The 15,436-nt window shown below is 37.5% G+C and overlaps 1 protein-coding gene across 16 annotated transcripts in view; it reads left to right on the top strand.

Annotated features, from left to right (window-relative positions):
* LOC146488412 (cadherin-related tumor suppressor-like) overlaps positions 1-15,436 on the top strand; it is a 49,407-nt gene that overhangs the window by 17,148 nt on the left and 16,823 nt on the right. For 12 of the 16 annotated variants that reach the window (XR_014866230.1, XR_014866223.1, XR_014866237.1 and 9 more), the window contains exons 3-9: positions 7,025-7,162; positions 8,721-8,827; positions 10,326-10,598; positions 11,111-11,254; positions 11,585-12,662; positions 14,094-14,152; positions 15,345-15,436. The exon at positions 15,345-15,436 is cut by the window's right edge and continues 532 nt beyond it. Coding sequence is in view for 12 of the 16 variants with exons in the window: in XM_085117346.1 (XP_084973472.1) it covers positions 7,056-7,162; positions 8,721-8,827; positions 10,326-10,598; positions 11,111-11,254; positions 11,585-12,662; positions 14,094-14,152; positions 15,345-15,436 (1,860 nt within the window). In the remaining 4 variants the exon portion in view is untranslated. Of the gene's footprint in view, positions 1-1,651; positions 1,722-3,664; positions 3,906-7,024; positions 7,163-8,720; positions 8,828-10,325; positions 10,599-11,110; positions 11,255-11,584; positions 12,663-14,093; positions 14,153-15,344 lie in introns of those variants that run through there. The other 4 variants (XM_085117382.1, XM_085117394.1, XM_085117363.1 and 1 more) reach the window with 3 other exon arrangements.

Here is a 15,436-nt window from a genome sequence, read left to right as displayed (position 1 = left end):
AGCATTATTGTAGTGTCCACTGATAAAGAGTGATAGAAACGATCGATCAAGTTATTCAGTAATAACTTGATCGATCGTTTCTAAGTTTTTGGGAAAATTAAAACGGTGCTGAAATTAAAACTAAGAACCATCTCCCAGTGTAAATGAAATGCTCCAAAAATACAAAGAGCTACGGAGATATCAGCTGATTTTCTCAAAGGGAAGCCAGATGACACTGGGGAATTACGTTTAAAATTTTTATGAAATAAAATGTATGTGATTTAGGCATGAAATAAAAGAGCGCTAATTCTTTTTTCTAAATTTTTGACGACTTAAAAAACCAGCTGAAAAATACGAATAGATGAAACTGTGTTAGGATGCCCAAATATCTCTTATATGCTCAAAGACGATCTTGGAAAAAAAGAAAAAGAAAACGACATATTGAAGTATCTTTCTTCAATACTCATATTAACTAGTAATTAAGATCGCTTAAAACACAAACTTGGCACATAACTGTATGTCTCAAAATAATCTAAAGCTCCATTCACACCAACAAAACATGCTTAATTAAACCAGATTTAACAAAATGAAAATTGGTAACAGAAAGCTGAACCATTGGCTTTGACATAGGTGTCAAGTAAACTTTGACTTATACTTTCATTTGTGCTAAATCTGTAGTAAAAAAAAAATCCGAAAGCAGCCTTTACAAAGAAAACAATTTTAATCTATGTTTAGCTAAACCGCTTTTAAACGTGTTTAAGCCTTGGTGAGAACGGGGCAGATAGTGTTATCTTCCCTTGGCAACCAACTAAATTAAAAACTTAAGAACAAAGTAAATAAATTTTATCGATTGGAAGTCAGCTAGCGGCAGCTAAAGTTTGAAAATAAGGAACAACCAAGCATGAATCAATTGACATGAAATTATTGAAATACTCGTAGGCTATATACACTTTTAATAAACTATAAAGTTAAATAATGCGTTATTACTTTTCTCTTAATGAGAAGAAATTTGCTGTGCGTATTCAACAATGTTAGATATCTAACTAGTGTTTACTTGGAATTCGAGTGAGACAGTCTTGGACCTTTTCATAATTATTCGTGAGTATGTAGGTAGAAACGCGAAGGCATGGCATTAGCAGAATTTCGATAAATAAATAATACCAATAGAAATTAAAGCAGTGTTCGTTACTTTTAGAAGCGAAATATTGTCTTAATTGAGTTTAATCAAAAGTGGGGCTTTAGCTGGACATTTGCATGTAATAACGCACGCCCGGAGGGGTAATAAGGTTTGATATCACTGCACGCCATTTATTAAAAGCCATGGTGTTATCAATCATATTTGCTGATCATGTCAGTTATAGAAGCTAGAAAACTTTCTTGACAAAAACCTGCTAGCTTTATGATTATAAATACACAAAAAATGAATTTGTTTACGATATAATAACAATAGTAAAGTCCTTTATAAGTGATTTTTTCGTTTTATTTTAATGAGTTCTTGTAGTTAGATCATATAGATGAAGCGATGTCTAATTAAAACCTCATTGTCCTCAACCAAAGAGAGATACGAATTTATCATCTTAAACCTGTCAGTTTCGGAGGATTTAATGTCTTCTAATTCCAGCAAAGTCATATCGTGACTAAAATTGCACGGAACAATTCGAAGGAATTATTTATCGTTCTTGGCGTACATGTGAAATGCCTCAACATAGCTTGCAGCAAATTCAAGCTGGTAGGATTAGAAGGTAGGGTTAATTTGTAATGATTTTCAATTTGATTTATTGGTATGGAAATGTCAAACTACGTACAAGAATTTGAGCGTCAAGGGAATGTTACAGCATATGTAAAAATTGCAACAATAACATAGTTATACGCTAGCTGAAAGTGTCATGAACTAGTGTATTTTAGCTAGAAAAGCTGGCGAATGCAAAAGTATTTTTAGAAACTGTAACGATAACTATATACTTCCTGAGGGTGGAATTATCTTGAAAATTGAACAGAAACGGGTTAAACAGAAAACTTATTTGACTCGCTTTTAAAGTGTTGGCAAAACATAACAGTTTCTCTCCTTTACCCATCAACGTGAACTAAGTACTAGAATTTGAGCGTCAAGGGAATGTTACAGCATACGTAAATACGACAACAATAACATAGTTATACGCTACCTGAAAGTGGTTTTGTCATGAACTAGTGTAATTTATCTGTTGAGAATTTTTAGTTTTCTCTCGAACGTCGAACAAAAAAAAAAATAATACAAAGTAGAAGAAAAGCTGGCGAATGCAAAAGTATTTTAGAAACTGTAACGATAACTGCATACTGCCTGAGGGTGGAATTATCTCGAAAATCGAACAGAAACGGGTTAAACAGAAAACTTATTATTTGCCTCGCTAGTAGTAGTAAAGCATGACAGTTTCTCTCCTTTATCGATCAGCCTTATTTAGGTTTAAGTGATCTGCTATACTCAGAGGCTTTTTCAACGTATTTAACCAAAAGCTTTCATTTCGACGGAAACTCTTATACAAGGATTCACTTATCTAAACACTCGAAAATATCTGATGAAGGATGTAGTTAATTGTATCTTGTGGTAACTTCAGGTCAAAACAACCGTATCATTCTGGCAAAGGCATTTCCACGACAAAAAAAAATTCATCGTTCCTTTCCTTTCAATAAGATGAAGTTGCTTAAACGTGGGTGTTATCGCTGAAAGGTTAGATTATTTTGCTTACTTCGAGACAACAAGACCCTAAGAACAATCGCGAAAGAATTGACCCACAGTCAGTTCCGCTTGGAATTATCCTGAATAACTAAAAACTCAATTTTCTTTGTTTAGAATAACTTAGATACCTCTTCCCTCGACCTGTCAAGAGTTTTAATGTTGAAGATACGTACATTTCTACAAACACAACATTTTAATTTCGCAGTTCAAATCCAAAATAACTTATAAACAATTAACGTTTTTAAAAACCAATATTGCATTAGAGTAGCTCACAGTTTGAAGAGCTGTCCATTGTTCAAAGCACTCCAGATCCATCAAAGTTCCATTAAAAATAAGAATTCTATTCATCGCTATGGTCTTTTAAATTGACACCTGTCTTTCCTAACATTGCGCATGCACGATTTATTGTCTTACTGCGCCTAAAAATTTCTTTTTTAATTTGTTTGATTCTTGCGTGAGAGTTGTCATCAATTTTGATGGTCGCTGAGATTCGCCCAAGAAGCTTCATGCTGAACAATCTTACACCACCTTTTCGGTTTTCAAAACGTTCACTAATCTCTCCCTTTTTGCCTGTTTACAAATTTTAGGGTTTTTCTCGACACACGCTATGGAGTCTCCGTAAATCTTAGTGGTCACGTATAAAGCAATCTTACTGGCAAATTATCCGTGGTTTACATAAATTATGAGGGCCACAGGCAAAACTATACTGCACTTCATATTTACATAATGGATAGATAGTCATTAGGAAGGAATTAAGTTGGCAATTCTGAAGTTTTGAGTCTTCCATGACGTCTGTATAGTGTGGGCGTTTTCTTAAAAAGTTTCACATATAAAGTCAGCAACTTTTTAGTTAGCCACCGCGAAATGCTAATACTGCATTTATTGATTGATTAGACCGACATGGACTGGAATCAATCCAAATATGAAACTTGACTGCTGTGAGATACGACTTATTAGGCCACTATTTGAAATTAAACGGTGTGCCGCGCCAGAGCATAGTATATGGTCTTCAAGGAGAAATTAAACAAACAGTCTTCGGTCGTTTAAGAAGACGCAAGTAAAGAGACTTCTCCTTGCGCTGAATCATGAACTGAACTGAGGACTTAAAAATGCAAAGACCTTTCAGGGCCCGTGATTAGGATATTCCTTGGAACTAACAATTTTTCAAGAAGAACTTGAAAACTTCACAACTGATTGTCTGCAGTCATCAACCGTAAGTCTGTTGCATGTAATTTAGAGATTCAAACAAAAAAATCTCGCGCGCGAGACCAACTATTCCATGCTTAGCTTTTTAAGAGCCGGCTTAAGTCAGTTAACGAATGCTTTAGCCAATACCGCACGCTTTAAAATTTCAATCGATGTTGAAAAAATATTTTGCATTCCTGCCAAGAAACAGGATTGCTTTTTCACTGATTTAAAAAACATGAATCGAAAAGAGTGATTCTTTGAAAGCGATACTGGGAGCGTCAACGCCTAGACAGTTCAACTCTTCCGCTTCCTACAGTTGCGATAATCGAAGCAATTAACGGTGTCGAACTGCAAGCTCTTGAGGAATCTCCGTTAAACTTTCGATCGCTTAGCTCTGGTTCCTACTGAGTTTTAACATAAATCGTGAATTGAAGAAGGCAGGGCTTTGCATCTGCTAAAGCAGTGCTAAGCTATTTGGTGTTGAATTCGTCATTTCTGTATTTTTTAAAATTACATTCTGAAGAAAAAATCTTTAAAATTTGAAACTAGAAATTTAACATTAGAGCTACTAACAAATGAACTTAGATCACCTTAAAAATATATAGAAACGTTAAATTTAGAGAACTTGAAGAATTCGGAGAAAATGAAATTGCTTCAAGTCGACTTAGCGAAAATCTTCAAGTTAACGGGGTTTGAAATTATCAAAATTCAGCAGTTTCGTTAGATGACTTCTTTAGCAAGCAAAGAAAAAAACCCTTGTTTATCAACAGTTTCAAGATGGTAATCTTAATTAAGCCACCGCCATTTTAAATTTCACGGATGACGCTCGCTTTGTGCCAGTTTTAATACTTCCGGCAGAAATGTTGAATCTTGGCGCAGGAAGACAACAAGTTTCTGTTTTTATCCAAACAGACTGACAAAATAACTTTAAATCAGTTAAAAAAATATTATTCATTGATCCACTGGGGCTATAAGGTGCCAAATGTACCTGTTAATAGACTTGAGGCTTGTTTATTACCTGTTTTGCGCAGCGGGTAACGAAGGTGGCTGGTGGGACCATTACACAACAGAGAATACATGTTGTTTGAACCGCGAAGTTGTGCAATAAGTGTTGCTTATTGCACAGTAAGGATCACTGAGTGGTTAATAAGTCTTCTTGTGCGGTTTATTTTTATGGGAAAATTAAAGGTTCGACATGGTTCAACTTTCTAAGCTGACTCACGGAAACTACAAAATTAAATGATAAACCTTGAGCATTTCAATGTTTTTACCATGCTTATCTTTTTGAAAAGTGTTCAAAGTCTACAAGCAATTGTGATGCAGAAATCTCCGTATAAACAATTTTAATCGCTCAGTTCCATATAGACTATCGCAACCGGCTTTCTTTTACAGTTTTGTTTCCTTTTTTGTCTTTTTGTTTTCAAAACTGGTAGACATGGCAGAGGTAGAATAGTTTCAAATGAACTTGTTGAGTATACTTTATTTTTACGAAATATCTAAAACCTAAGAAAAAAGAGTCTCTGAACTACACATTCGGCTTTGTTTTTCCTGAGGCGTGTTAAGGTATAATTTCATTCGAATACAGGCCTGTACTGGCAATAAGTTGCTCGAAACTGCCCCAGCCACAAAGCGGGTAGCGTGTTAACAAAAGAACATAAAATTCTAATAAGGCAAAAGGTTGTAATGCGACTTAAGTTTGGTACAAATGAAGCGACACTACAGTATTGAATAAGGAAAGAATCGGAAATGTAATATACAACTGTAGAAAAATGTAAACTACAGCGAAATTACAATAAAGTGAACTTAGATTAGGAGGATTTTAAGCTGAAATTCTAGGTATTTTTAATTCGGTACTAAATGATTTCTCAAGCCTGTAGCAATGCGGTCATATGGGTTTTAAGTTTACTGAAAACTGTCTTAAAATTTTGTTGAAAATATAAACAATTTTAAAACAGCTCTTTTTGAAGAAATGAAGTAAAGTTTGATACAGATACATATTTCAAGCCTAAATTTTTATGCTAAACCATAAACGTATATTAAAATAGGTCTGTGTGCTTAATTGAGGTCAATGTTAAAGAGTAAGAAATCAAAAACGGTTTATATACAGTACCAGCACAAACAATTGGTTTGTGCATTGAAAACGATACAGTGACAATAAAAAAATAAAATGGTACCTGTGATTTTAATTAACCACATTTTTTTCAGTTTTAATTCAGTTCGGTCATTATAGCAAGAGGTACATTATAACAGCAGGTACTTTCCATGCAGTTTACATGAAGCTGAAAATGGCCATCGCTTCGAATAGCATGGTCGATTTGTGCTTGTCAGTTTGTAAGGATCTTATTTTTTTTAACTGTTAATTTTACTATCGCCTTAGTGTGTGATCAAAATTTCCATGATGCATGTATATCAAGGGCTACTACTTCATTTAATTTTCAATGAAATGAAGTTGCACTCTGTGTCATAAATCTGCGATCATTCTACTGGTAGCAGGAATACTAAATATGTGAGCTTCATTTGCTTTAAAGAGGGAATTCTTTCCGAGGGATATTTCCTCTGTGTGAGACTATAATTAATAAGGTGCTTTTGATCAGAAAGTATGTGTCTTGAATGAATCACGGGACATTCAGGTCGGAAATTCTGTTTTTTTTTTTTAAACAGTTCTGTTCAAATCAATGCAGGTTGTTATGACGACAAATTTAGTTCTTCAAACGTCGTCGTGTTCACACTTTTAACACGACTGCCTACCTTCCTGTTACCATGACAACCACAGGACGCCCTCGCTGTTGGAGACCGTGTCCTTTGCAGGATCCCAAATGGACTCCAGGGATCCGATTGATCCAAGACAGAAAAATCGGGTCTCCATGGCTTTGCTTCATTTATCCTGAATCATCATTTTTTGCACATCCTCCATGCAGAGAAAGGGTTTGGGCTCCAGGTTCCTCCTCAAACATTTTGTGGCTCCGCGGGTGCCATCCCCCCCCCCCTCCCCCCCTTTCTCTCTCCCCTTGTCACCCTGACTTTGGCGATTATTGAAAAGAATATATGTCTTGACGATTTAGCTTCGACCAATCCAGTTGTATCAACCAAAAATACCGCATGTATAGCCTCTTAGTTATTTTACACCTCGATCTCTTTTGCCAGTAAACATCGACTGCTACAAGCGTTCGAGAGAATGCTGACAATTGAAGCACACGAGGAGCAAGGAAAGAAAACACGCTCAATGAAGAGGCGTTTAGATAACCGGTGGAGACGACTTGCGAGGACGCCAGTCAAAATATTGTTAGTACATTACTTTGTGCGCCATGATGACATTTTTATCACTTTTTTAGTTTCGCCTTCCCTAAAACGTTCGGTCGATAGTTCACATTCAATAATAGTCTATTGTCATTCAAAAAAAAATTGAATATTTCCACATTTCAGTGATTTTTTCCTCATTTCGAAACTTGCGCGAATAATTTCCAGCAAGGAAAAAGTTGGTTGGAGATTGAAGGATGTAACCAAACAGAGTTTTCCGAAATATTGGGCTTTTGGGATTTTCTTGGACGGGGGAGAAAGAAATTCAATCTTCTTGTTTTATCTGATGGCAAAAAAAAAAATGGAGAGGTAAGTAACATGTTACATGACGTGATAATGACTAAACAAAACCCGCCATCTTGGATTCAACATTGTGAACTGATTTCTTATATTCCATGATATTACAAAACCAATTGATGAATACGCTTCCGCAACAAATTAAAAAAGTTTCATTGAAACAGGAAATCTTCAAATCTAGTAAACATGTCCCTCAGACATGGCTGCCATTGAAACAAATGTTACAGTAAGCAGTAACGTGTTATAAGCCATTCTAACTCTCTTTGAAAAGCAACGTTCGGTTGCCTTATTGCCTGAAGGGGCAATCGAATGGGGTTTTTTTTATCACTGTTTTCAAAGACATAACCAAATTACTACCCTACAAGAATTATTGAAATTTAACTATGTCACTACAAATCCGGTAAAAGTAATTGGGTCGGCTTTGTTTGAATGTTTCAACAAGCGTATAAAACATTGAGAGCTCTGATTGTTACTGATGTTTAATGTCGCAATTGTCATCGCACAGGAACTCGGTTGAAAAAGTTTCTTTACTCTTACGTTCGCAATTACGTTGGCAGCAAGCACTTCAAGCGCTGAGTCATCAAACAATCCAAATTTTGAGCTCAAAAGGAAAAAATAAAGACTGCCCGTATGACAAATTACTGTTTAATGCGACTAGAAAACATCAAGATCAACTTTCCGAGAATTTATGCATCCAACTAAGAAAAACTAAAAGAATTAAATTGCTGGAAATGTACCCCGCCGAACAACTCCTTTTCACATTAGCTAAAACGTTCATTTCCAAGTTAAAAAAAAACGCTGGCTTTGGAAAGTCTATTATCATAAGCTTTTTACTTTTAAAAATTTCAATGACTTTCACAGTTGAATAAAGACAAGAAACGATTTCGCCCATTATAGCTCTTATCGAAGCGCGTATTAATCATTGTCAACAATAATCATTATCCATTTCTTTTAGTGACATTCATGTATATGGAGCAAAGCTCTCTCTGACAACAAATAAATTGCAGAATTTTGTTATGATAATTTTACGTCAAATCTGAAAAGAGGAAAATTAGCTATAGGCTCACAAAATCTTTGAAATCGCCGTTTAAATACTATTTATTTTCTACGAACATAGTAAAAAGCATTCTGGTGGAAATCGGCGCACGAAAACACTCAAGCGCGATAACACGCTTTTTTTTTTCATGTTTTTTAAAAGAAGTCATTTCTGTCGCCTGACTAGTGATATGTCTTCTATTTTTCGCAGCAAAAATTTGGACATGGAACGACGGCCAGCTGAGCTCCGACGAATCGCCGCTGTGATATTTTTACTTATCAACTTCGGAGTCATAATATCTGAAAGTGTGGTTATCGGTAAGTAAAAGCTATTATTAAGCACCCGAGGGTACAATTCGACTAAGATGATACAGCTTTGACGCTAGGAACTTTCTCATGTTTACCATAAATCAATTAGTCTTCAATTACGCGGACCTTATAGAAACTTGAGTGCAACTGAGGATCAACTGTATGCCGCACCTTGAAGTGCCTTTTCCCACGTTTCCCGAGAGACAATGAATCTCCCAATCGAAGTTCCAGGGTGAAGTACCAACCAGAATCTCATTTTCATTTCGCTGTAGATAGCAAAAAGTTCATTTCATGAAGAATGCATGCTAATGTTTAGGATGCTTTGTCTGATAATCAGATTTGCGTTTTTCTTCGATAAGTGCGCTCTGTTAGTGCCTCGAGAAGTGGAGCGACATTACTCTTTCCCAGACATTACACTGCTCACAACGTCATTAGCTTTTAATGTTCAATACACAAATTTTTACTATCTTATCACCATCTTACTCCTAAATATCACTTTTAGCCTACCATGTGAAATGAATTTTTACATTTTTTTTTCTTGTTATGCTTAAAACCTGATCGTGTTTAAACGATGTGTTGTTGTTGGAGAATGGGGGTTAGCGTCGAAGGATCCTAATTTCTATATATTTAAACTCAGCCCGAAACAATAACACACTTCGAGGCTCCGGGAAATAAATTGTAGAGTTTATATGGGTTTATTCCCTGGAGCCTCGCAGTGATGTTTATTGTTTCAGGCTGAATTTTAATATATCGAGATTGGGCTAGTGAGAGATTTATCTCATGCTATGGTTACCTTTTTTACGTTATATTACGAGCAAGTTGAGTCATCTCGGAACTCATCCTTCCTCGCTGACAGAGGAACGAACGAAGACTCTCCACAAAAACGGCACTTGTGCGCTTTTTTTGTTCTCTGATCATTCGTCATGTTGCTTATTAACTTGAGGAGGGACGCTCCGGACTCACTCAGGCCACGTGCTGACCTGTGCATAGTTATTATCTACGCGAACCTGATCAGTAACCAGCATGCGTGCCATTTGTGACACCAAACCCCAAACGCTCAGTACCTGACGGATTTTTCATACCGATCTAGCTAGTTTCAAGGTAGACATGACACAAAGATACTTTAAATACCTAGTAAAAGGAGGGGGCTAGAAAGCTACTCAGGTTGTTTTTGATGGAAGGGTGCGAAGACCATTTTTGGGTTTGAAATAGGCGATTGGAGTTTTTTTTTTTTGGAGGGGGTGGGGGGAAGGTTGGGTATACTGAGGGCTGAGGTGGACTTTTTCGGGTGGAACGATTTTGGCGATATTTTTTTAAAGGGTTTTATGCGGAGAATGGGCTTTTGCAAAGTTACTTTCTGGGCCGTTGTACTTCTTTTGCCCCCACCCATTTTTTTTGTAATGGGATGTTAACAGTTTCACTCGTCGCTAATATATCTGAGTACCCCTCCCCCACCCCCCACCCCTGTGCTACATAACAACTTTATTTTGTTCTTGTTTCTCTCTAGACAACCCAAAGTCCACCGTTATCTGTATCGCAAACGATACTTCTTACGACGTGTCATTTGAAGAAGATATTAGCGCCGGGGTATTCTCAGCTTTGAAAGAATCTGACAGCGTGACAAGCTGTGTGCGTCAGGCGTGCAACAGGCGTGCTGGCAACGTTACTTTCCTGATGGAGGGGAATTGCTACATGGTCACGTGCTACTCGAAAACGTCCTGCGCAACGAAAAGGGATCCGAGTATATTCAATGTTTCCATCACACCGTACACGTGGTTTGGTAAGTTAGCAGTCACGCGTGGAAGCTTCAAGAACTCATTAATAATTCATAAGTCCATTGACCTATCAAATAGTCGATAATACATCACGTGCAGTGATTTTATATCGATAAACCTCCTCCTTATTAGAATGAGCTGTTTTATCAGCTGATAAAACACTCCTCATTAGTATGCGGTGTTTTTCTCGTATGCTTATTTCCAACGTTCACAAAAGCGTAATTGGTATGAACTCTATTGACACTCGCTTTTCCAGGAATGTTTTTGAAGCCGTTCAAAAAACTCGCAGGCGCCTCGTGGTTTTAAATCCCGATAAAAAACTGCTGCTCGTGTTTTAAACATTACATGATCTTTCCAAAAACACAGCTGCTGGTTTTTTCCTCAACAACTCTGTTGATAAAACCAAACATTCGTTTCCTCTCCCCACTAACGCAATACCACAACTTCTTTACAAACTAACCCCCGACCATTTGTTTTTTTAACATCTGACGTCTGCTTTCTACACTGATCCGTTTAGATGCCGCTCCCGTTTTTACGGACATCCCGAAGGTGCTTGAAGTTAAAGAGAACAATCAGCGGGGTCAGATTATCACGAACATTCACGGGCACGCGAAGAGTCGCTGGAATAAGAATGCGTCCATCAAATACGCCATAATTCAAGGTAAATACTCAATAAATAAAATATACGACCAAATAATTCCCAAAAGTAAATCCACTCTTAGCGGAGATATTTCCTTGAGTTAGTTGAACTTAGTTTCGTTTTACTTTAGCCCATGGCCAAGTAATTCAGCGAAACAATTTTCTACTTGGTCTCGAAAAATAATTATTAAATGGTAGAGCCCTTGAGACGTACGATCTGACTGGCTGAGCGAACAGTCAAGGCTACATTTAACGGATTCTTACTTCCCTGTTAGAGTAATCTCGTGTGCAACTTGAAAAAGTAACTAAACAGTGTTTTCTTTTATTGAGAACTGCTGCTTCTCTTTTGCAGGGAATGTTGGAAATGCATTTGAAATCAGACCTCATCCTCAAGGGAAGAGTGCGTCGCTTGTGGCGTCCAAGAGACTGGACCGAGAGACTATCTCGTTGTACAAGTTAACAATTCAAGCAAATAACACTGAAGAAAACAAGACGAACACCACAGTTATCACAGTCAACGTTACGGACGAAAACGATAATGCGCCGATCTTTTCAGGAAAAAACTATTCAGTGACAATATTAAGTAACCTGTCTTCAGGTTCTGAAGTATTCAGAGTCAGTGCTACTGATCGTGACGTAGGTGAAAATGCACGCATGCGCTTCCACCTGCTCACATTCCATTCTTTGTTTCGAATACTGCCGCAGAGTGGAACGATTTTATTGAATCAGAAAGTCAGATTGGATCGCTCTCGAACGTATACGTTAATCGTTGCCGCACGAAATGGCGCGCACAAGAGCATTACGAATGTCAGGGTTCGCGTACTGCCAGTCAATGAATACAGGCCATTTTTTGAGAATTTAAAATACACTATTCAGGTCTCCGAGGCGCTGAAAGTTGGAAACTCGGTGACAAAAGTTGTGGCCCGCGATTTTGATTACGGTATAAATGGGGAGCTGAACTTTACAATCATTGCAGGAAATAAGTCGTATTTTAGCATAGATGACGAAGGTGTTGTACGGACACGTGATTCGCTACTTTCACTCGGTGGTTTAAACTGTTCTTTAACAGTGGTTGTTAGTGACAAAGGCACGCCACCAAAACGTTCAGAACATATAGCAAAAGTGTTTATCTCCGTCGAGGCAATTAACAAGCACAAAGTCAAGTTTGATCTTCCGATTTATCATGTGGCTGTTTCAGAAAATACGCCGGTGGGAACTTCTATACACACTGTTCGTGCTATCATTGGAATCAAGAAATCTCAGAGAATGGAAGGCGATCAGCAAGTTGAACGTCGCTTAGAAAGAAGATCCAAAAGAGTGGTTTACTCGATTGGAAACACGGAAGGCAATCTGCATTTCAGTATTGATAGACACACGGGTGAAATAAAGACCAAAACTCCATTAGACTATGAGACAACCAAAGAATACAGGTAAGCTGAAAAACATCGTCAAATACTTTCGCTAAACATCTCTGTCAAACATGTCTACCATGGAAACATCAACTTTCATGATTGACAGCCTGTCAGTAACTCGAGGGTTAAAATCCTTTAACCCCTAATATCAAAGAAGAAATTCTCCTGTCCTGTTCCCATACTTTTCTTATAAAAGTAATGAGAAATTAGTAAAAATCAAGAAAATTCACCTTGAGTGATCATAATTCCCATGACCTTAGGGGTTAAATAAGTATTGATATTACAAGGAGAAATTTGATGCTGATCACTGTTAAGACACATGCCAGTACTGCTTTTCACACACTGCGTCCAACTTCTAAATTTGACCCTATTTCCAGCCCAGGCATTTTAATTTGTCCTTAAACATTTTGAAGTGACATAGTAAGGGAATTGAAAACGCGTTAGCGCTTGTAACGTACGATTTTCCATATAAATTTTAGATGATTCTTTAAAAGTGAACCTCCGCTCCGAAAACAAATGGACGGCAAATTGTTGGAAATAGTGTCTAAATTCTAAATTTTAGTTTAAGAAGTATAAATAACGTCCAAGTGTGCTTAAAATTAGATATGATTTTCGCTTTTAGATTTCCCGGGCGCGGCCATCTTGGATTTCATGACGTCATTGCGTTACCGCTATTTATCTCTATTGTTTCACACAAAGGAACTGCTGCTTACTAACAATAGCGGCAATGCAATGACGTCATGAAATCCAAGATGGCCGCGCCCGGAAAATCTAAAAGCAGGCAGATTCCAGTAGCCCTCGGCCTGAGTTGGTCTAAGCTTTCATATCCAGAAATGCGCGTTTCTCGCCTCTGAACTTGGGTACTTCATATAAGACAGAGTTATTTGTCATTTTCGTATGGCTTCACCCTTTTAAAGAATTACTTGTCTTTGAAGGAGCAGTGTCACCGATTTTTTTTGTTACTTTGAAAAGCCAAAAAACACATTTGAATCGATGGAATCGTCAAAATAATGGTTCAGTTTTGTTAACAATAACCCTAATAATGCACAGAAACTAGTATTAATTATCTTTGGCTGGGGATGGCTAGGATGGGAATGGATTGCAATGAAAAAATTGGCCAATTTTTTCAAGTTCCTCCTGTGTATTGTAGAGAAGTTGTCAAAAACTGCTTATAGTTTGTTCTTCCCCGGATAAATCCCTTGATATTTCCTTCTCGGTGCTCTAACAGCAATTTCATGTTAGAAAAAAGGTTCTTTGTCAAATATTTGAGCCATTTTGACAAAAATATAGCAAAATCGCCGTGACAGTGCCCCTTTAAGTTAAGTAATCGGAGCAGAGGACACTTTGTGAGTCTAAAATAAGGGCCATGCATCTCGTTAGCGTAAAATCATTGGCACATATTGTAGATTCAAGGTAATCGGTGTAAATGACTTATCGTCTTTCTTTCAGGTTGATACTGTTTGCAAAGGATACAGAGAAACGAGACGAGTTCGGTCACCCTGAGCAAGGTCAGTGTTATTGCTTGTATAAAATTATGCTGGCATCCAACGAGAATTATTAGTTCATATAAAACTCTTAAAAGGCTTAAAAGTTATGTTTCCTGTGTTCCTATTGATCGGCTTGGATTCTTAAGCTGAGAATAGGGGCAAGAAGTCTTAATCCTGCATGGTTTTCACTGACTAGGACATACGCTTAAGTATAAGCATAAGCACAAACGCCGCTTAAGCAAGTGGGAATACCTACGACATAAGCTAATGTCGCTTACGCAAATGAGAACACCTGCGACATAAGCTTATGTTGCAGTTTTCACTGATGAGAATGGGGGCGACATAAGCATAAGCGCAAGGCAGTCAACCGTTTCGTCGGCTATCTTACTTACCATTGAGGGGAGCCGGTATCGAGAATTCCGTCAAGAAATGTTTTTCTGTGCATGCGTTTGTTCATCTTGTTTATCTTTGAGCTCACGCCCTAATGAAAACCAGCCTTTAGGTAACAGAATCTTATTTCCCGCTGTAAACGGCCTTTTTATCCCGCCGGAGACAAAAGGAAATAATTTTGCAACGCTACAAAAATTTAACGTGGCAGCTAACCACAAAAATCCAGTTTTTCATCAGAATTTAGTCAAATTTAGGCAGTTTTTCAAACAAAGATCAGTTCACGGAAACGAAACAATGGGTGTCCCTGTTGCTTGACTAACAATTTATTGATTACTGCTTAAGTTGCGTGCATAACCGCTATGGTCATTCACTAATAGACCTCTTTCATAAATGGAGGGCTTAATTGTTATTCTTTTGTATGCATTTAAATTAGCCTTCCTGGCCTCGCTAGCATGTGTAAAAACAAAAGTATTTTCACTCAAAAGCGAGGTCAAGAAGGCTTATTTGCATGCACATAAAAGAATACTAATTATGCCCTCCATTATGAAAGAGTTCTATTCTTTCTTTCATCTGTAGTTCAAAAATATGTATCTCACATATTCAACCTCCATCACTTCACCTGGGCGGGTTGTTTTTTACAAATTCACAAAATGACCAGTTCGCGGTAGGCTTGATAGCTCACTGTTGGTAGAGCACTGAACAGATATCGTAGAGGTCATGGGTTCAAATCCCGTTCAAGCCTGAATTTTTTTCAGGCCTCCTTTTCGTAACTATACAATGGAAATTCACTTATTCAGTTTATCTTTCATTCATAATATTCCAGACACAACAGAGGTCTATGTACATGTGCTGGATCTCAACGACAACGCCCCTCGCTTTGTTCTTGACTCGTACCAGAAGGTCATCAGCGAAAAC

The sequence above is a fragment of the Pavona decussata genome, unplaced genomic scaffold (assembly GCF_977016875.1).
Source record: "Pavona decussata unplaced genomic scaffold, jaPavDecu1.1 SCAFFOLD_9, whole genome shotgun sequence".
Taxonomy (NCBI): domain Eukaryota; kingdom Metazoa; phylum Cnidaria; class Anthozoa; order Scleractinia; family Agariciidae; genus Pavona; species Pavona decussata.
This window is presented reverse-complemented; position numbering and strand designations above follow the sequence as displayed.